This window comes from Oncorhynchus kisutch, linkage group LG7 (genome assembly GCF_002021735.2).
Source record: "Oncorhynchus kisutch isolate 150728-3 linkage group LG7, Okis_V2, whole genome shotgun sequence".
In the NCBI taxonomy this organism is placed as follows: domain Eukaryota; kingdom Metazoa; phylum Chordata; class Actinopteri; order Salmoniformes; family Salmonidae; genus Oncorhynchus; species Oncorhynchus kisutch.
The window spans coordinates 28,340,882-28,362,947 of NC_034180.2; the positions used below are offsets into that span (position 1 = coordinate 28,340,882).

A 22,066-nucleotide genomic window follows, 5' to 3' on the forward strand; every position below is an offset into this window, starting at 1 on the left:
GAAAGGTTGCAAGATCGAATCCCCGAGCTGACAAGATAAACATCTTTCGTTCTGCCCCTGAACACGGCTGTTCAGGGGCAGTTAACCCACTGTTCCTAGGCCGTCATTGAAAATAAGAATTTGTTCTTAACTGACTTGCGTAGTTAAATAAAAAGTCCAAACAAAACTACATTGCTTATTGGGAAACACAAGCAACAGTACACCGTGGCTAACTATTTGACCATAGTTATTGATCAAAACCTTAGAAAAACCTTGACAAAGTACAGGCTCAGTGAGCACAGCCTTGCAATTGAGAAGGGTAGACACAGGAAAACCTGGCTCCCTGTAGAGGAAAGGCTGTGCAACCATTGCCCAACAGCAGAACTCGAGACAGAGCTGCATTTCCTGACAAAATGTAAAAAATATAAAACAATTAGTGTAATTTCCCCAAATTTGAAACCCTTATTCAAGGTTTCAAAGACCTCTGATGAGAGTAGACTACCCGTCCAGTTGGGGGAGGAAGCAGAGAGCTGTGGGTTGGCAGCACACGACATTGCTGCCTGACATAAGATGAGGGACAGTGTCTGACAGACCAATCAACCTACACATGTCCTTTACTGTATACTTATTGTATGGTTATTTTGACCCTTGGTTATTGTTGTTACTGTTCCTCCGTTTAACAATTATGATTCTTACTATTTTCATATTGTAAATATCCAAAGCAAGCTTTGGCAATATGTACATTGCTACGTCATGCCAATAAAGCAAATTGAGAGAGCGAGCGAGACAGCGAGCGAGACAGGTCCTTAAGGGGAGAGGTCTGGCCTTACCTACTGAACATGACCCCTAGGATTTACTGAGAGTCAGGCCTGTATCAGAGAGATGGGGGTGATGGAGAGATCTGCTGCTGTGGGGGTTATTAGATAACAAACAAGAGGCTCACTCACTCCTCCGAGACTGATAGTTTGTGTCCATTGGTGTCATAATCCAAACACAGAAAAACAATGGGGGTGCATCACACTGAAAACAGCTTTAAACAATTACATTGCTGGGTTCAGAGTCAGGCCCCACAGTCCAGTCAGTTTTCTAGCCCAGGATAAACGTAGTAGAGCGAGAGAGAAGACATCCATACATCCACCAAGGCATCGGTGATGGGAGATCTGCCATACTCACGGACAATCCATCATGCTAATGTGATGTCCCCCCAATCTCTGACCAGTATAATTTTCAGAGAAACTATAACCTTGCTTTGCTCACACCCGCCTTCGCAAAAGTATCAAAACCCCCATAGCCTTGTCCGCCATCTCGAAAGTAGGCCTAGCGCTTTCCAATTGGAACTAGGTTTCCTGGTGTTAACAGGCTAAGGAGTTGCTAGCATAACAAAAGGGTTCTCTGACAGAAGGAAACAGCTGAGTGGGATGGCTAGTTTGGCTACCCAAGTAAACCAGTGACTGCTCCTTGCCACACCTCACTCAAATAAGAGGGACAGGGAATAGGCAGACTGTAGGTACATAGCTAGTCCATGAATTTGAAAGTTGTTTCTCCAGCCCAATCTCGCAGCATTTAAAAAAAACAGTGGTGGGGTGGCTGCTGTGTTATTGTTTCAACTGTGGATTGCCGCTTTAATGCTTAGCCAGTTGTTTCTGATCAGTAAAAGAGATTAAATGAGGATAGAGGGGGAGGAGACATGGTTTTGGAATGGAATTTAGGCTAGGCACCAAAACAATAACAATATCAGTTTACTCCATTGACCCACAGGTGCTTGGTGTTTCTCCGACAATGTGGCCGGCAGACAGCTTCCTCCTTGGGCGTAAGGACAGAAGACAGCCAAGCCACCAGGCAGCACTGGGAGAGGACAGAGGTCGGGGACAACAAAAACAACAGTATCAGATTACAAAAGGAGGAGCAATGAATGGCCTATCCACTGCATGTTTGAGTTGCCAAACATAATTAAAAGTAGTCTATTGTCCCCGGGGGGGAAATTTCATTTTTCAGCACGTAGTAAAAACACATTGAACACATGACAATAATTACACAAAAAAAAACAATAAATACAGCAATATGTACACAGCTAACTGTACTACTACAGCTTATTGAGAAAGTAGCTGGATTTTTAACAGCAAGCAGAACGGTCCAAGAACCGGCAATTTGCTAGCTTAAGGGAGAGAGAGAAGGGAACAGTTCTTGATCTCTGCCATCTTTGGAAACATTTTGCATTTAGATTTAGTCTCGATATGGGCAATTCAAGACAATTTGTAGTGTCGTGCTCAGCTTTTGACAAGGTGGTGGTTGTGCAACATTTTCGTGATTGTGGGAGTAGACCACCACCTCTTGGGGATTGTGGAGGCCGCAAAGTGTGTGTGTGTGTGTGTGTGTGTGGGGGGGGGGATTTGGAGACTAAATCCCAGCAGGATCTTGCTACTGTAACAGGAAAGCTCTGGGCAGGCCAGGGTTGCTACTTTGCCTAACTACTTCCTGTATGATAGATTAGAGCAGAGTGGGGCTATCGCCTGGCTCAGTCAGGCCATCTCTCCCTCTATGGTTGTGAAGGGTTCTGACCAATGGACAAGGCTGCTTCACAGTCACGACTCAATCCATGTGCTACCTCTGATTTGTCATGGCAACACGATAGGGAAGATGAAGCATGAACAGCTAACAATGCGGGATATTTGAGACATTTCCTGCTCTTTAGGGAGAAAGGGAGACCATCTGATCATCTTTCTCTTTGTAGGCAGCAAAGACTCTTATTCCAAACCAAAGACAATTCTGGGAAGGCTCTGCATCCGTCCAGAAAGCCCCTAAACACAAGGAGAGCAGAGTGGAGGGGAGGTTAAGAAGCAAAATTACACAGGAAGTCACATCCTGTGATAAATCGCATCCGTTTCCTCACAAACCCCCTGTCCGTGCCATTGTCAAACACAGACCATCTTTCTCTGGGGCCTCATTATAAACATTGCATACCCACAAAATACAGTTGAATTCGGAAGTTTACATACACCTTAGGCAACTACATTTAAACTCAGTTTCACAATTACTGACATTTTATCCTAGTAAAATGTCCCCGTCTTAGGTCAGTTAGGATCACCACTTTATTTTAAGAATGTGAAATGTCAGAATAATAGTAGAAATAATTATTTATTTCTATCATCACATTCCAAGTGGGTCAGAAGTTTACATACACTCAATTAGTATTTGGTAGCATTGCCTTTAAATTGTTTAACTTGGGTCAAACGTTTCAGGTAGCTTTCCACAATAGGTTGTGTTATTTTTGGCCCATTCCTCCTAACAAAGCTGGTGTAACTGAGGCAGGTTTGTAGGCCTCCTTGCACGAACACGCTTTTTCAGTTCTGCCCACAACTTTTCTATAGGATTGAGGTCAGGGCTTTGTGATGGCCACTGTAATACCTTGACTTTGTTGTCCTTAAGCCATTTTGCCACAACTTTGGAAGTATGCTTGGGGTCATTGTCCACTTGGAAGACCCATTTGCGACCAAGCTTTAACTTGCTGACTGATCGAGATGTTGCTTCAATATATCCACATCATTTTCCCTCCTCATGATGCCATCTATTTTGTGAAGTGCAACAGTCCTTCCTGCAGCAAAGCACCCCCACAACATGATGCTGCCACCACCGTGCTTCACAGTTGTGATGGTGTTCTTCGGATTGATTTGCACTTGTCGCACCAAAGTATGTTAATCTATAGGAGACAGAACTGAGCGGTATGGCGGCTGCGTGGTCCCATGGTATTTATACTTGTGTACTATTATTTGTACAGATGAACTTGGTACCTTCAGGCGTTTGGAAATTGCTCCCAAGGATGAACCAGAATTGTGAAGGTTTACAATATTTTTCCTGAGGTCTTGGCTGATTTCTTTTGATTTTCCCATGATGTCAAGCAAAGAGGCACTGAGTTTGAAGGTAGGCCTTGAAATACATCCACAGGTACACCTCCAATTGACTCAAATGATGTCAATTAGCCTATCAGAAGCTTCTAAAGCCATTACATAATTTTCTGGAGTTTTCCAAGCGGTTTAAAGGCACAGTGAACTTAGTGTATGTAAACTTCTGACACACTGGAACTGTGATACAGTGAAATAATCTGTCTGTAAACAATTACTTGCACAAAGTAGATGTCCTAACCGACTTGCCAAAACTATAGCTTGTTAACAAGACATTTGTGGAGTGGTTGAAAAACGAGTTTTAATGACTCCAACCTAAGTATGTAAACTTCCGACTTCAACTGTATACATGCGCCAGTTCGTTGCCTTGTGCAAATGTATTTGACATTTTGCAGGATGAAATCTCAAGATGCATTATTTCATTTTCAAGAGTACACTTGTTCTGGCAATGATGAGTTCATATTCCCCAAGTAGCCATACAACAAATTACCACGTACATCTCATTTAATTGGGCCTATTATATAGGCTAATATCCTTTCAAGTGTTTGCTCTATACATCCGAAAGGGAGCACGGTTGACAACACAGTAGAATTTAACAGGCTACCACTGTAAAATGGCCTACTGTAGTTAAAAAAAGAAAATCTGAGTAGACAATGTTTCAGAATTCAGGGACAGTGAAGCATATTTAGGTTCGGGAAACAGTAAATGCAAACAATCCGTTTACAGGTCCACAACAATTTGCTATTGTTTTTGTCTTTCAGAATTTTTGCAATTGCCATTTCCTTTAGACAGCCTACCGTTTTGGCCTAATTCCAATACTTCCGAAGTATACAGCAAATAAGGGCGTTATTGTCACCATAAAAAGGTGAATAATGGGCGTTATTCATGCAGAGTTATAATGCTCGTTCACAGTTTTTCTGATTTATAACGGGAGACGGGTATGTATGGCGTGTGCCAAGTATGTATGGCGTGTGCAGTCTTTTCAGAAACAGCGCATGCAGACATTTAGTTTAAAAATGTGCCCAACGTTTATAAATGAAGCACCGAATTGGATAGACTTGTCAGGGGGGAAACTGTCCAAAACACAACGACGTAATTGACCACTCAAACCTCCCAATCTGATTGGAGTACTGGGAAAACCTAGTCACCACTTTTTAAAGGAAATGTCAGTTGGTTAAGGCCAATACATCTCAAAATCGCTAACTAACGCCCCCATACTACAAAACATACCCAGGCAGACCTTCGCTCCCACATTCAAATCCAAAATAAATACATCCGACTTTTAAATAGTGTCTACTCATTACAAAGACAAAATAAAAACACTACTTTGACATTGCATACATGGCTTATAAATACCCCACCCCCCCCAAAAAAAAAAATGTTTTCAGGGCGCAGGCTCCTCATACGCAATATATTTTCCAAGAAGGGAGTAGTCGATGGCAGGCACAGAGAAAGAAAGTGAACTAAAGACGGAAAGAAAAAAAGAGAGGGTTAGAGCTGATGCAGGCAGCAGGAGGTATTGGAATGACGGCACTGCAGTGTCCACATGCCAAACCCTGGAAGTCATTTCCTGCTCCCCAGAAGACTTTTATGGAATTCTAGAGCAGTGGCTCACATCATACACATCCCCACCTCCCCTCTACCCCCCCCCCCCCCCCCTCATCCCCACCTCCCTTCTACCCCCCCTCCCCAAGCCCACCTCCCCTCTACCCCCCCTCCCCAAGCCCACCTCCCCTTCCTCTGAGCCAGCCCTGCGCCACTCTATCCCTTAAAACACAGCTCTAGGATCAGCTTAACCCCCTCGAATACTAGCCATTGCATTAGGAAGAGGAAGGGAAAACAAAAAATGTCTAGGTGCAGTTGAATCCTACTCCCCTCTCCTCCAAGCTTTGCACCTCCCTCAGAAATCACTCAGAGTACTGTGTATTAGTAAAGGAACTTCCTCACAACCCCTAAATCAAATGTTTGGCTTTTCTAACAAACCCTATTCCTGGAACTCAAACAACCCAAATACATTGTGCAGGAGAAATCTACAGTGTGTTTGCATACACTTGGAAATGCCCACACTTGTCTATATAAAAAGGTCCCACAGTTGACAGTGCATGTCAGAGCAAAAACCAAGCCATGAGGTGGAAGGAATTTTCCGTAGCACTCAGAGACAAGATTGTGTTCAGGCACAGATCTGGGGAAGGGTACCAAAAAATGTCTGCAGGATTGAAGGTCCCCAAGAACACAGTGGCCTACATCATTCTTAAATGGAAGAAGACTGGCACCACCAAGACTATTCCTAGAGCAGCCCACCCAGCCAAACTGAGCAATCGGGGTTGAAGGACCTTGGTATGGGAGGTGACCAAGAACTGATGGTCATGCTGACAGAGCTCCTCTGTGGAGATGGGAGAACCTTCCTGACAGACAACCATCTCTACAGCACTCCAATCAGGCCGTTACGGTCGAGTGGCCAGATGAAAGCCACTCCTCAGTAAAAGGAACGGCAGCCCGCTTGGAGTTTGCCAAAAGGCACCTAAAGACTCTCAGACCATGAGAAACAAGATTCTCTGGTATGATGAAACAAAGATTGAACTCTTTGGCCTGAATGCCAAGTGTCACAGCTGGAAGAAACCTGTCACCATCCCTATTGTGAAGCATGGTGGTGGCAGAAATCATGCTGTTGGGATGTTTTTCAACGGCAGGGACTGGGCGACTAGTCAGGATTGAGGGAAAGATGAACGGAGCAAAGTACAGAGAGATCCTTGAAGTCCTGAGCGCTCTGGAGCAGGTTCAGGGACAAAGGTTCACCTTCTAATAGGACAACGACTCTAAGCACACACCCAAGACAAAACGCGGGACTCAGAATGTCCTTGAGTGGTCCAGCCAGAGCCAGGACTTGAACCCAATTGAACATCTCTAAGAGAGACCTGAAAATAGCTGTGCAGCTATGCTGCCCATCCAACCTGACAGAGCTTGAAAGGATCTGCAGAGAAGAATGGGAGAAACTCCCCAAATACCTGCGTGCCTAGCTTAAAGGGTCATACCCAAGAAGACGAGGCTGTAATCACTGTCAAAAGTGCTTCAACAAAGTACTGAGGAAAGGGTCTGAATACTTACAGAACCAGTCAAAAGTTTGGACACACCTACTCATTCAATTTTTTTTTTTTTTTTTACTATTTTCTACATTGTAGAATAATAGTGACAACATCAAAACTATCACACATGGAATCATGTAATATCCAAAGAGTGTTAAAGTCTAAATATATTTTAAAATTTGAGATTCTTCAAAGTAGCCACCATTTGCCTTGATAGCGTCGCACACTCTTGGCATTCTCTCAATCAGCTTCATCTGTAATTATTTTCCAACAGTCTTTAAGGAGGTCCCACATATGCTGAGCACTTGTTTTCTGATTTTCCTTCACTCTGCGATCCAACTCATCCCAAACCATCTCAACTAGGTTGAGGTCGGGTGATTGTGGAGACCAGGTCATTGATGCAGCACTCCTTCACTCTCCTTGGTTAAATAGCCCTTACACAGCCTGGAGGTGTGTTGGGTCGTTGTCCTGTTAAAAAAAAAACAATAGTAGGACTAAGTTTAAACCAGATGGGATGCAGGATGCTGTGGTACCCATGCTGATTAAGTGTGCCTTGAATTCTAAATAAAATAACAAACAGTGTAACCAACATAGCACCCCCACACCTCCTCCTCACTTCCCAGTGGGAACCTCACATGCGGAGATTATCTGTTCACCTACTCTGAGTCTCACAAAGACACAGCGATTGGAATCAAAAATCTCAATTGCGGTCTCATCGCATCAAAGGACAGATTTCCACTGGTCTGATGTATATTGCACATGTTTCTTGGCCCAGGCAAGTCTCATCTTATTATTGGTGTCCTTTAGTGGTTTCTTTGCAGCAATTCAACCATGAAGGCCTGATACACACAGTCTCCTCTGAACAGTTGATGTTGAGATGTGTCTTTTACTTGAACTCTGAAGCATTTATTGGGCTGCAATTTCTGAGGCTGGTAACTCTAATGAACTTATCCTCTGCAGCAGAGGTAACTCTGGGTCTTCCTTTCCTGTGGCGGTCCTCATGAGAGCTAGTTTCATCATAGCGCTTGATGGTTTTTGCAACTGCACTTGAAGAAACTTTCAACGTTCTTGAAATTTTCCAGATTGGCTGACCTTCATGTCTTAATGTAATGATGGACTGTTGTTTCTCTTTGCTTATTTGAGCTGTTCTTGCCATAATATCGACTTGGTCTTTTACAGAATGGGTCCATCTTCTGTATTCCACCCCTACCTTTTCACGACAACTGATTGGCTCAAACGCATTAAGGAAAGAAATTCCAGAAATTAACTTTATAGACACGAATGTCTTGGGCGTGGCGTAGCATTTGGACTGAGCAAGGAGTCTGTGTCCATGGCTGGAGAGCGAGCTGCGTCACATATGCCAAAAATAACATTGCGGGACTGTAGTTGGGTTCTAGACCAGTTCTTGCGGGAGTTGGTGGGAGCCGGACAGAAAGCCAGTGGGAGCTGGCGGGAGCCGGACAGAAAGCCAGCGGGAGCCGGACAGAAAGCCAGCGGGAGCGGTATGAAAAGCTGCGGGATGAAGAAATCCGTCCCTCACAGACCTCTAGATGGAGGCGATGTTTGGTGTTGAAATGTTCTCACGACGTGGCAAACGATGGTTTACGGTGTGAAACTGAGTAAGTAGATGAAGAGAATGGCAACTGATGCAGCAGCTCATGGTTGAGTGTAAAATCAAGTTGGACCAAGTTGGACAATTAGTGCAACTCATTAACCCGAAGTTGATAGTGAACCATAATCTAATAGAAGTTCTACAGATAAAGCTAGACTTTCTACAATGGTTTATATAATACAGTATGACAATTGTTCTATCTTCATAAAATAAAGCTGACTGCTAATGTTGTTATGTTGGATGTTTGTTTCCCCTTCTTCGATACCAACAGAAAGCTTTCAAAGGAAGCACTCTATTACTCTGTTATTTTTCAATGTCCAAAGCCAGCAGACACAAACAAGTGAAGTAGTGAGTGAGGGGGCAATCAGAGGGGGGGTGATCAATTATGCAGCCTTAAATACAGCTCTCCTCTCTGCAGGCTGAAGGAGAATGAAGGCTGTAATCAATAGCAAAGTGCTTTCCTGGCATTTCAGTTTAATCCATCATCCTGGAGCTCCTGCTCCCCATCTGAGACTCAGAGATAGGAGGAAGGCCACTGCTTATAGAAGGAGATGGAGGGCTGAGGGATAAGACATAGAACACACACACACACACACACGGACAGCACTCGCAAATGGACATGAACAGCACACACACGGACATGCATGATGCAGACATGCCACGGCCCACTATATATCAAAACAAACACAATAAATAAGACAACTGCTGGTAAAAAAACAAGTGCTGTGCTTTGAATGTGAGCTTTGAACAATAACTGTGAACAATAGCTGTGAAACCATCATGAGAGGTCCTGGGATCTTAATTTAGTATGTGTGTGTGACACAATGCAGCGTAAGGCATGCCAAGGATTGTCCCACAAACAGAAACACAAGGACGTCCTTTGTGTCTGTGACAGAGGACATGCATGCCAGAAGTGTGTGGCACCTAAGTGTCCCCCAGCATGTGTGCGTGTGTTCACTACCTTCAAAAAGTGCCCTACAAAAGAGCCTGCATACTACAAGACAACTATATGACTCGCATCGCATCCAACCAAACAGTGAATCCATATGTGTACATGTAACTAGAGCACATGATGAAGCTGACATGAGGAGGATGCCCATGTCAGCTTCATCATGTGAGGGTCCCATGCTCCCACTCAAGTTCAAAGCCAACCTGTTGATTTCCACCCAAAACTCTGATCATACTTGATCATCACATTGATGCAACTGACTAACCAGTTTCTCTGTTGGTCATAGGTACAGTATTTCGAGCAACAGGCCAATGTACTGTACCTGAAAAAGGTAGTGAGTAATGGTGACTGGAGTGACTAGTCATGTGTGAAGTCTACAGAGGGGCTGGGTTAATGATTACAATCAAAAACAACCTGACTAAACCTATTTTAATGTGAAAACAACTAACCAGTAAACTGTGGAGAGTGTTTTAGGACAGTCATGGCAGCTACTTAAACGTCTCAACTTGCCAACCCTCACGTGAGTGTAATCAAAACAAATAATAGTTTAAGAAGTCAATATGACTGGAGTGACTAGTAACTAGTTAGCCCAGCGGCAGTGCTTTTACTGTAATCAAGAGATAATGAAGACACTAGTGATGTTGCCAATGGGGAGTCTTGTGTGCGTCTCCTCACATACAAACTAGGCCTACTCCCCTCACATAGTGTTGTTTTGGTTCAGTGTGACCAGAACAACCACCAGTCATGGTCAGCCGAACCAAGCTATTCTAATCCATGGCCATCAAACCACTGGAATCTACTGGCGATAACTCAAAGGACGAACAGGTAGCCAGAGGTAGTCAGGACCATGCATAATATGATTCCTGCAGACTGAGAAAAGTACCATGAACACACAACCTATTGACTAATATTAAGAGCAGTGAAAGAGTTCAATATTTCAACAAGCTGGACAACCCCCTTCAAACACACACACCCTTGTCCTGTAACAAAGAATCCAGGCCTTCAGAATAGAGAGGATTGCATGCACAGCTTCATACAACCACACACATTCATGTCTTCCCACATGGTGCAGCAGCAATGAAGATTATGAGACCGGTTTAAATGCAGCACAGACGACCACAGGGAACAAAGGCCCCAATTATCCTGAGCTTTAACAGGAGGGCTAAACAGGGAAACGGGCAGGCCAGGGAATACAACTTTGTGCAATGGAGGAAAGTTGGGTATTCGGGCGCATTCGACATGCTGTCAAGACCCAAACTGCACTGCCACCATGACCCTTTTCCACCATGAAACAAGTCAGTGTTCCACCGCATAGAGAGCTCTTATGCCAGCTCTCCATTCAGTCGCTCTCACTCAGGATCTTGTGACATGGCAGCATAATTCCATTGGAAGTGGTTGACTTGATGCTGCATCTCATGTGCTAGAATATTTGAGAAGTTATAGTGTGTCCATATAAAACATTACTGGCTAGATAGATTCTGAATTCCCACTTAAGCCAATACAGTAGCCTGTATCTTTCATACATGTCACTCACTGGTTACAGGTTGCTATTATCTGTTAATGTGTTTACCGGAACTGGCATTCCAGTGGTCAGTTGAGTAACGATGTTTCAAACAAAGATATTTACTGTTCCACAAATATGACAAGGTAACTGCTATAGAGAACCCATCTGCAGATGGGAGGTAAAGGGGATAGGGGCTAAAGAACATTGCCTCATGACCAACTATGGCCTTCCTCCTCCTTGGTCAACCACAGAAGGAAAACAAATGTTGAATAGAAGCATAAAACAACGTGGGGAAATTAAAAAAACATTGACATAAATCAAAAGGGCCAAAACATAATTTATATTCCAAAAGGTTTGAATGATATGGGACATAAAAACAGAACATGTAAGGCACATTTCTTTTCAGCAGATCTGTACTAAAAGGAGTGTGACACCATTAAACATCTCTCACCTAGTTTCTCCGCGAGTTTGAGCATGACCCCACCAACGTGGATCTCGCCAGTGACCCTCAAAGACACATCCCTGTGGAGGTCTGTCACGTGCATCTTCAGTTCCCACGTCCCGTCCGCATAGCAGCCATCGGGCATCCGTATACCGTCCAGCGCCATCCTGCCACAAATCATAACAATTAGGAAAAATTGCCCAATAATAAACATTGTTCCATTCAACTGGTAGGAAAAATGCAAACCTGTTACCCTGGTGCGTGCCATAGGCTACATTCATTTAGTTTGTCATATGCAGGCTGAAAGTGACTTGAGGACGCACAGGACCCCCACCACCATAACCGATCAGTGTTAGTGTTTTGATTTGGGAAAATGTTGCGCTTCCATTACTTCAACAGTGTGTTTCCTTGAATCTAAGTCAAATGTAGAAGTTATCTTATAAGCCATTTGAAAAATGCTTGTGATATCACTATGCTTGTTTGGAATTAACAGAGGACGCAGTCAATTATTCAATAACCAAATGAGAACAAAGGGTAGGCTTCAGGCCTAGTTATGGCAAACAATAACACTTCCCATTTGTGTGTTCACCTGCTTTTTCTAACGGTAAAGAGAGCCATTCAAAATATGAAGTTGATTACGTAAGCAGCCCCATGCAAGAACTCCTGAGCACACAATATGGTCAACCAGTAAAACATGCCCATAAATTAACTAAATTAAGTTTCATGAAGTAAAAAGGAAGTTAAAACACATGAATCCTAATTTATTTACCAGATATAACCAGTCTTTTAATGCGCAGTAGGTGTACAAAACTCAATTCCTAGCAGCAGAGTGAGCAAAATACTGACTAGGCTACATTTATTGCGAGCTGGGAGGACGAACATTTAAATCAGTTTGTGTCCACTCACCTTCTCAAATACACCAAGTCAAATCCAAAAAGCCACTAAAACTTCCGAGGATTCGATAGTCAACACGTTTTTTTCTTCTAAATCATGTATCTAGGTCTGTTCAAAGAGAAAATCCCAAAGAACTCGTCCAAGTGAAGTATCCCAAAGGGTCTCCTCAGGCTTCAGCTAATGGAGTCCAGCCGTCTCTTTTTCGCCCTCCCTCTTTCCACCAGATAACGTCACTCATTGCTCCAGCTCCAATCCGTCTTTTCCTTTCAAATAGTGCAGCAGGGACTCTCTCCCAGCACGTTCAGTGCTATCTGGGATCCTTGGAACGTCCCTATGCCACTGAAGTTTAAATATAAAATGGTAAGGGTAGGAGTTAAGGTTAGGGTATGGACGCCCCAAGGAATCCGGATAGCACGACCCGACCGGTCATCCCCCCTGCTCCTACTATACTTACTTTATCAGTCATTGGAAGGGAAATGTTACAATGTGACGCGGGAAATTACGCACAATGTAATTTATCATTTTTATTACGATCGGGTCCTTTTCTCGCTGGTATTTTCTTGCCACTAGGCTTTGAGTTTCAATTATGCCCCCAAATACAAACTCTTATTTAGAAATATATTGGAACAATTAAAACTATGATATTTGCTGTCGTTTTATTCTATGCTTTCATTCATAACTGACTAATTTGAGGAAATGTCAACAGTTTGGTAGGGAATAACAAGGGCATATCCGCTGCTGCATGCCTTTTATGGAAATAGTACGGAGCTTGCGGTGGTACATCCGGTGACCGCTATGGGGCCTACAGAATTGCACACAATTACTCATTTAAAAAACACGTTCTAAAGTCCCATCCTACTATCAAATCCAGAGACGGAGCCCCCTGGTCTAAAATACAATGTTGCACTATGTCGCTCTCGCTGTAAATATGTTACAAAGTGTCCAGTGTCCAGTCTTAAATACGATTTGGATAGGCCTAGCTACTGCTCATTAATTTTAATTAATAAGGTGTAATGGCAAAATGTAGATTTCCGCCTAAATAGGCATACCCAAAAGTAACTGCTATTCATGTGTAATTACATGATTCTGACAGGCAAACATTTGGAAAGAAGACATCTGGGAGACTATGAGGAAAGGATTAGAAGATAGATAGGAGTTACATAGCTTAGAATACACAAGATCAAGCACACACAAAATAACATATTTTAATTTCATTTTGAAAGTCATCTTTTATTGACAAGCTATACGTGAATTATTGATGACTAGAGCTGGAAACACATCAGATGGCTTCCACACCGTGAACAATATCAGAATTTTTTTTTGAATGATAGACCTACAACAAGAAATGGGCAGCTGTTTTAGTAAGTGGTGTCAAGTGTGGTCACGGGACGTTTCCAAATGTCCCTAAACCTCTCCAAAGGGAAATATGTCTGTAAATGAGATAATTCCAGTGCTATTACATTTTTGCAATCCCTAAATGTTATTTGTTCTGTATAAAAACAATTTTAAAAACAACAATTTATACCATATCAACCTCACGGGTGTTATGGGTATCCAGGGTACATTCAAGTGTCCTTTCAATCTCTCCAAAATGTCAGAACGTGGTAATTGCACTTTTTTTGCACACTGGATGTTAAAAGGTTCTAGCCCTTGCTTTGTCCCACCCAGGTCAACTGCATAGCCCTGGAAAGCATATTTCATTGACTACAATACTGTCAAGGTGCCAAAGTAGCCACTCCCGTGGAATGGATGCCTACAGCGCATAAGAGGACAACGTCATATGTTTGATGCGCAAAGATATATAGTCACTCGATGTTGCCACTAAGTCATACACCAATAACATTGGTAATAGGCTAGATCTGTTCCTACCAGCCTCAGGATTAATTTGATACCTACCCTGTAGCTATTGCTCAAACACAGACTAAATCGAAGTTTACTGTACCTCGTAAGATGTTTGTAGATAACGTAGCATAAAATAAACTTTTTTACTCTGGGGACTGGTGATCAATAACGGTAGGTCACAGGCAGACAAATAAAATATCCTCATGATCTGTGGAGTCCCGGCTTTCGGTGAGTATCAACGTATTCAGTGTTTATTTAGTTTATGCTTCACAACGAAAACCGAAATGTAGGTAGCAATCATCTTGAAATGTGGTCATCGGCTCAGCCTGCCCTTATACATTTGTTTGCCCATATATGGTAGTAAGTCACAAAGATTTGAAGGCACCGATCAATAGCCAAGATACTCAGCTTTCCGCAGACACCCTGCTTTTGCAGCTGGGGGGGGGGGGGGGGGCTACCGTTCTCATACCAGAATGAATTGTATGAAGAAAAAAAAAATCTAATAGGGTCCCCAAATATGGGGAATATACATGTAAGAGGTTTTGAATAAAATGTAAACTGTTTATCATAATAACAGGCATTGTCTTTGTTTTCCTGAAATTATGTTCTACCCTCTCCTCTTATCAGACTGACATTTTCTGTTCATAATTTTTCTTGAAGCATAGCTAAATCAAATAAAGAGAGAAACTCTCGCCCCTGTATTTTCATTTCTGATACATCATTCCAAGACCAACATGAGTGTATTGTACACCATAGGCCTACAGTTTGAGTCTTTAGCCTAAATGATGAGAAGATTAACAGGCATGAGTAATGGACGATTGAAGGGCAGAAGAATCAACCCCCTATTGAAATAAAACCCTGTTGAGTCTGTATGGATACCTAGCTATTAGTCATTATAAACAAAATAAATCACATATCAATGTGTGGAATTTGTGTTTTTCTATCCACACACTGATTCCACCACTCTAGAGAATGACATATTTATCCAAACTACTTGTTGATGTGCATTCAAAGCCATAGACAGACAAATGGCTAGTTTGGCAAAGATTGAGTTGGTATCCTTTTTTCCCCCATTGCATCTGCTCTTCTGCACAGCAGCATGCACTCCTGCTCCAAGTGGTCAGGGGCAAGGCATGAATCATCTGGGTTTCTGGCTCTCCTCTAGTGTTCTGCTCTTACTAGCTCCAGCAAAGGAATTTGAGCCTCAAACTATGGTCTGCATCAAAGCGATTTATAACCTCTCTCCTGCTGCTCTGAACCCCTAGTCAGAGTCTGGCAGCCAACCCATTGCCTTTTATAGGCTCGGTTTAATTGCAGAGTAAACATTTGGAATCAGATGCAGCGGAGCCAGGAGTGGGGACTGGTGCTGCAGAGCAGGAGATAGTGCTCTCTTATACTAACTGTACTGTCTGCGTCAGGTTTCTCTGTACAGTGTCTGACTTTCACACAACACTGGTCTAGTGTCGTTCTTGAATTGTGGTGGCATTTACGTCCCTTGCTTTTGTAAACATGAAAAACCCTTTCAAATGATTAATAGTTAAAACAGTTGAATATACACAAAAACGTGTATTTTTTTAAAACCTTTTTTAAGTCAGTTAAGAACATTCTTATTTACAATGACAGCCTACCGGGAAACAGTGTGTTTGTTAACTGTCTTGTTCAGGGGCAGAACGGCAGAGTTTTACCTTGGCAGCTCGGGGATTCGATCCAGCAACCTTTCGGTTACTGGCCCAAAGCTCTAACCACTAGGCTACAACGCACAACCGTCATACCGCAAAACTTTCTATTTATGCATTTTTAAAGTACTTAGTGTAAGCGTATTGGCTTGTCCCAGTAGTGATGTAGAAGTAACAAGTTTGGGGATTTAAACAACCCTAAAATGTCTCACTGGTGTTACCATAATCAGTGTTACTACTCCTACGGGTGGCACACTGCTATCATAATGGTAAACATGAATTAAAGTCATTAAGCTGCCATATTAGTTGATTTAGACAGGAAGACATACCCAAATACAAATATAGAAAAAAAGTTACATTTTTCAAAAATGCCATGCCCAAATGCCAAAGCAATTCAGGAACGACCCGTCACGAAAATAATCTCAATCAAATCCAGACAGTCAATTACTGATGTGGAACTTGTACTGTATCCTCTAATGAAGTTCACAACAGTGTCTGTAATCAAGTGGATATGGCAGTGTTCAATGGAAATGTGTAACTTTGTACTTAAATGACACAATCCTGGCAAACAGTCCTAGATATGGACATAAGCATTCAGCTAGAAAGTATTTTACAGCGTTATAGCATGGTGTACAGAGAGTCTAAATATTCACTGCCAAAGTATTTGCATGTGATTTAACTAGGAGTTAGTACTGGACAAACTAAATGAAGGGTCGATCAAGTACATCACTCTATAAATCCTTTGTAATAGCTCAGATATACAGACCACCGCAGGGCTGATCAGTAACTGACTCATGCTAATTCTTGCCTCATTGTTAGTGGAGAGAGGAAATGGACTTGGGAGAGGTCTCTGATGACCAGATGGTCAACGGGAGCCATTGATTTAGAGGAACTCATGGGGAGGATTGCCATCTTGTGGCCAAACCTAGAACCAATGGTATTGCCAGGTTTTTTGCCATGGGTATTGCAGTCCAGTGTTTGTTGCATTCACTTAACTTTTAACTAATCCCAACTCTGCTTTACAGATATTGTTTAAGTGCAATTAGATTCAACTACTGTACCAATCTAGATACATAAAAAGTGTTACCCAATATCTTCAATCACACAAAGCTCTATTCATAAACTATCAATCAGCTATTGTGGTGTGGTTGGAAATTCTGTGCAGTGCAGAGGAAAGAATTTGATCTAAGGTTCAAAGAAAACAAATAGCAGTATAGTGCTCCAACAGAACCTGGAAACTAGCGAATCGTTCCTGCTTAATATTTTGACAATATCTTCCTCCCTCAGCCTCGTCCCAGACCCCCCTCCCACACATTTTAGCACTTCTCATTCAGACAGACAAGACAGTCCAGAGGTCAGTACAGACCTTCCTCTCAGATATCATCATCATTGGGACATGACAGAACACATTTAAAAAGAAGCAGATGGGAGAGTACAGAATAAAATAAGAAAAATGTTTTAATAAAATAAAATGTTTTGGATGGCAGTTTGATTACAGGCATGGTGGGTTATTGAACAGCTCTAGGGAGTCACTTTTCCCGCAGAAAGTCAAAGTAACAGTCTTACTGAAAAAGGTTGAGTTCATACAGTCGACTCAGACAATGCAGACATTCCAAGATGGTACTTCTCATTCTGTGGACATAATCTGAAAGGCGAGAGCTCTGGGGCATATCATTAGGTGGAAATTGTTTTGTAACAGGAAAACAAGGCGGTACTATCAGAACTTATTTAATAAGAACACTGACGTCTATATTTCATCCCAAACATACTGTATTCTACAGTGTGCCCTGCTGAACACCACCAGTTTGACAGATGATCCCTTAGGGTTCAAAGGTGAACCAAAGCTCTCAAACGGTGGGTGACTGTGATAGACCTGTACTTTGACTTCCCTGTGGCTTCACTAAATGTTCAGAGCTGAGATGGTCAGACAATATAACAGACATATCCCTGAGGTTTGTGAAACCTCCCTGACAAGAGAGTCCCAAGACCATTATCAAAACAGAACAAAAAACAGAATGTGCACATCAAACTATTTAAACTAATTTCTTCAGCCAACATATTTCCGAACACAGTTGACATTCGGTGCTTGCCTGTATTTGAATAAGGTTCACCTTGTGATAGCTGGCCTGATGTATCGGAACTTTAATCAACCACAATTATGATAGCCCCCTCCAACCATCATTCTAAACCCCATACCCTGCAGGTATAATTTTAGCATGCAGAGACATCAGTTAAACTGTCCTTGACCAGTATACTTAAAACAACATGGGGAGTGTTCAAACCCTTCATAAGAGAGAATTAGTTGCATGACTGCCCAATGTGGAAACAACTTGATTTAAATGGCAGAAAAGAGGCATGGTCTTTCACCTCTGTCAGACATTTAACAGAAACACACAAAAGCAATAAGATCCATGTCTAAAGCGGTCCTGTGACATTTATAGCCATTGAGAATGTGTATCCACCATCAACATTCATTCAACAAGTCATTTTCCCTTCCTGCCCATGACATCAAGAGTTGTTCTCTGGTCCTCTTCAAGGCAGCCTGGTCTGAGTCCACTTGATTTGATTCACAAAATAGGCCCCACTAACATGCATGCCACTCTTCTGCAATGATCCCAAATGAGCACATTCAAAATAAAAACTAAAATAAATCCATTGTGTGGATTACTAGACCACAGCCCTTAGCTCTAGAACAGTTAGCAAGAGTGTGTGCCATACATATTATTAGACAATTAATTTGACTGTTATTTGGATAACAAAGCATAGGACATACAGGGAACACTACAATGACAATGTGCAGTGAGCAGCACACACAAGTTAATTTGAGGTTAGTTCCATTTCATCATCCCGCATCTTATTGCAAAAAACGGTTTATTTAAAAACATGCTGCGTGTTTTTTTTTTTTAGATAATGAGCAGCCAGTGCCAGACCATTTGAATGCAGCTTTAGGATTTCAAACATCTGTTTACATTAAAAATGACCAGATGGGATGCAAAGTGATTCAGGCATCATGTTTCTCTTTCTGAGCCATAAACAAATGTACTGAGCTTGTTTAGCTTTGCATATAGTTCTTGGAAATAGTGACTAAAGCTGAATAACTAACCTGAAGCCCTTTCGTAGAGGGAAAACGCCCTTGTATTTCAACATGCTCTGTTCATACTGGCTTAGCCATTAAGAGTAAAGCACGCATAAAATAACAGTAATATTTGGCCACCTGCTGAATTCCCTGTTCCCTTAAAGGCCCAGTGCAGTCAAAAACTTCATTTTCCTGTGTTTTATATACATTTACACACTATGAGGTACAACATTTTCAAAACGATGATAATGCCCTTTTAGTGTAAGAGTCGTTTGAAAAGACTGCCTGTTTTGGTTGGATTGAGTTTTGGCTTACCTGGTGACATCACCAGGCGGTAAATTAGTTAATAGGCCAATAAAAAAGAGAGTTCCAAACTTCTCTGCCAATAAGAGATAGTGGGGAGGGGAAACTGAAAACTAAGACTACTCACAGACAGTCCTTGACAAATTCTTGTTGAAAAATTGCTCTTTACTAAGAAGCTATTTTTTCTATAGGACCTTTTTAATTCAAAGTACTTCATTTTTACCCCGAAATGATTTGATATTGATAAAACGGCAGCATTGGACCTTTAAGGGATCTATGTTAACACTACTATATATTTGAAAATGATAATTACAAATAAATTGGATAAAAAATATATACATCCTCTTACCATTTTATTGATCAGGGAATCAATGTAAATATTTTAGTGCCTGAAGGTCACTTCCTGTTTATAACCTTTAAGGTTTCTTAGGAGAGTTTTTACTGGCTCAAACCTGTGAGTGACAGCTCCTCCTTCCAACCACAAAATTAACTTGGCAAGTCAGTTCAGAACAAATTGTTATTTACAATGACAGCCTACACCGGCCGAACCCGGACGACGCTGGGCCAATTGTGTGCCGCCCTATGAAACTCCTAATCACGGCCGGTTGTGATACAGCCTGGATTAAGCATTGACATGATCTCTCTTTGACACTTGAATTGTATACATTAGGAGCAAATTAGACTTCAGACTATCCATCTGAACAGAACTGACTTCACCTGTGTTTTGGTTAGAATGAAAAGTTGCTCTGTAACATAAAATGGAGGGTACATTTCAGAGCTCCATACAGGGACCTAACATTGCTTCTCGGTGACTAAAAGAGAAACTAAATTACATTTAATGACAATAATGTAAGTTACTAGTCAAGGCCGGCTACAGGCAAAATGACACTCACCAAGCTTGACTTTAACATGGACAAATGTCTGTGTCACTTGAATGTCCTGCTGACATTGTATGAACGTCATCTGAAAATGAAGTGAAAGTCAAGCCAGTGCCACTCACTCCCTGGAGCCAAAGATGAGACCTTCAAATGTACCTCAAAGAAAACAGTTTGCCACACAGCACCATTCAGTTACTAAAACCAAAGACATAAGGTAATGCTGTTACACAGTTGAAGTCGGAAGTTAACATACACTTATGTTGGTGTCATTAAAACTTGTTTTCAACCATTCCACAAATTTCTTGTTAACAAACTATAGTTTTGGTAAGTCGGTTAGGACATCTAGTTTGTGCATGACAAGTCATTTTTCCAACAATTGTTTACAGACAGATTATTTCACTTATAATTCACTGTATCACAATTCCAGTGGGTCAGAAGTTTACATACAAAGTTGACTGTGCCTTTAAACAGCTTGGAAAATTACAGAAAATTATGTCATGGCTTTAGAAGCTTCTGATAGGCTAATTGACAATTTCAGTCAATTGGAGGTGTACCTGTGGATTTCAAGGCCTACCTTCAAACACATTCTTAAAATAAAGTGGTGATCCTAACTCACCTAAGACAGGGAATTGTTACTAGGATTAAATGTCAGGAATTAGGAAAACTGAGTTTAAATGTAGTTGGCTACGGTGTATGTAAACTTCCGACTTAAACTGTACGTCATCTAATAACTTTGTTGTATAAAAAAATGAAAATGGCTTTTTGCAGAGCTTTGTGTGAGGCTCATGCTCACTACTGTCAATTGATACTTCTTCGTAAAAGTCACTCGATGGTCAAATGGTAATGAAAAGGAGGAACACTAACTCGAAGTACAGCGAATGAGTTCGTCTCCCACTTTTTTTTTACATTTCCAAAACAAAAAGAAAAAACTAACTGTAGTATTATTTTCTTAGTGAAATATATTAACATTCTATTATAGAAATAACATTTAGACCCCTTTGAAAGTTGCATTGAGTTCGCTCAGACAGTAACATACGTTTTGAGACAAAGTTACACAAATTTCATTTCCTTCATAAGTCTTTCCATTATTTGAGGGTCCCAGTATCCAGCCCAGGTTCTTGTCGATGGAAACGTAACTCCGGGTAAGAAGATACAGACCGGTGTGGATGAGGGAGGTTACCGAGAGGTCCAGGCTGGCTTGTGCATCCCACAGCTCCATAAAGAGTCTGTGGAGGAGAGTAGAGCTTTGGGTTGGGCTGAACTATGGCTGAACCATGCCTGCTACACATGGGGGGGGGGGGGGGGTTCGAGACTGGTATATCCGAGAGGTCAGCAGTTTCAGACAGAGACTGTGATCTTAAGAGGAAGAGGAGACGCCTTTGGGAGCGTGCAATGAAATCTCTGACATACTCGTTGGCGGCTGGAAGGATAGATGGAGGACTCTACTATCCCCCATGCTTCACAAAGCATGCATGGGGACTGGTCATCACAGTGACAGGCAGGCTGCCCCCCTAATAATCCAATGTGTCACCCTTGGGTGAATGTGTATCCATCCTAAACAGTACGAAAGGAGGTCTGTGTGTTATTAGAAGTGTGTCAGTATAAAACTAGCTAGAGAGAATGGAGTAACAAAGGGTGATAAAGATGCTATGTGTGAGTGTGGACATGGTGAAGTCGCTCTGTGTATTTACTCTGGGTCAGGACTGTCTGTGGGTGGCGGCACGTTGGCCTGCTTGTATATGAACGTCAGTAGGAAGAGCGCAATATCGTGTGAGACCCAATAGGCTGTATGAGAGGTCACCGCTGACCAATAGCGGCTCTCCACAAGGCCCTCACGGAGTTCAAAGTCGATGCGGCGCTCCATTTCCACTGTAGAACAAAGAGACTCACTGTGAGAATACATTTTAGAATAACTACTGTATACCGCAT

At 42.1% G+C, this 22,066-nt stretch overlaps 2 protein-coding genes across 9 annotated transcripts in view; both read right to left on the reverse strand.

The window, feature by feature from the left end:
* The window catches only part of LOC109894390 (fermitin family homolog 2), an 85,442-nt gene extending 72,637 nt beyond the window's left edge, over positions 1-12,805 (reverse strand). For 3 of the 7 annotated variants that reach the window (XM_031828793.1, XM_020487841.2, XM_031828794.1), the window contains exons 1-2: positions 12,375-12,784; positions 11,478-11,635 (exon numbers count right to left, since the gene is read on the reverse strand). In XM_031828793.1, coding sequence (XP_031684653.1) covers positions 11,478-11,634 — 157 coding nt within the window. In that variant the 5' untranslated portion in view covers position 11,635; positions 12,375-12,784. Of the gene's footprint in view, positions 1-11,477; positions 11,636-12,374 lie in introns of all 7 variants that reach the window. The other 4 variants (XM_031828797.1, XM_031828795.1, XM_031828791.1 and 1 more) reach the window with 3 other exon arrangements.
* A 4,515-nt stretch (positions 12,806-17,320) lies between these two features.
* The window catches only part of LOC109894392 (phospholipase DDHD1-like), a 44,835-nt gene continuing 40,089 nt past the window's right edge, over positions 17,321-22,066 (reverse strand). For both annotated transcript variants that reach the window (XM_020487843.2, XM_020487844.2), the window contains one exon: positions 17,321-22,006. In XM_020487843.2, the coding sequence (XP_020343432.1) occupies positions 21,825-22,006 (182 nt within the window). In that variant the 3' untranslated portion in view covers positions 17,321-21,824. The remainder of the gene's footprint in view (positions 22,007-22,066) is intronic.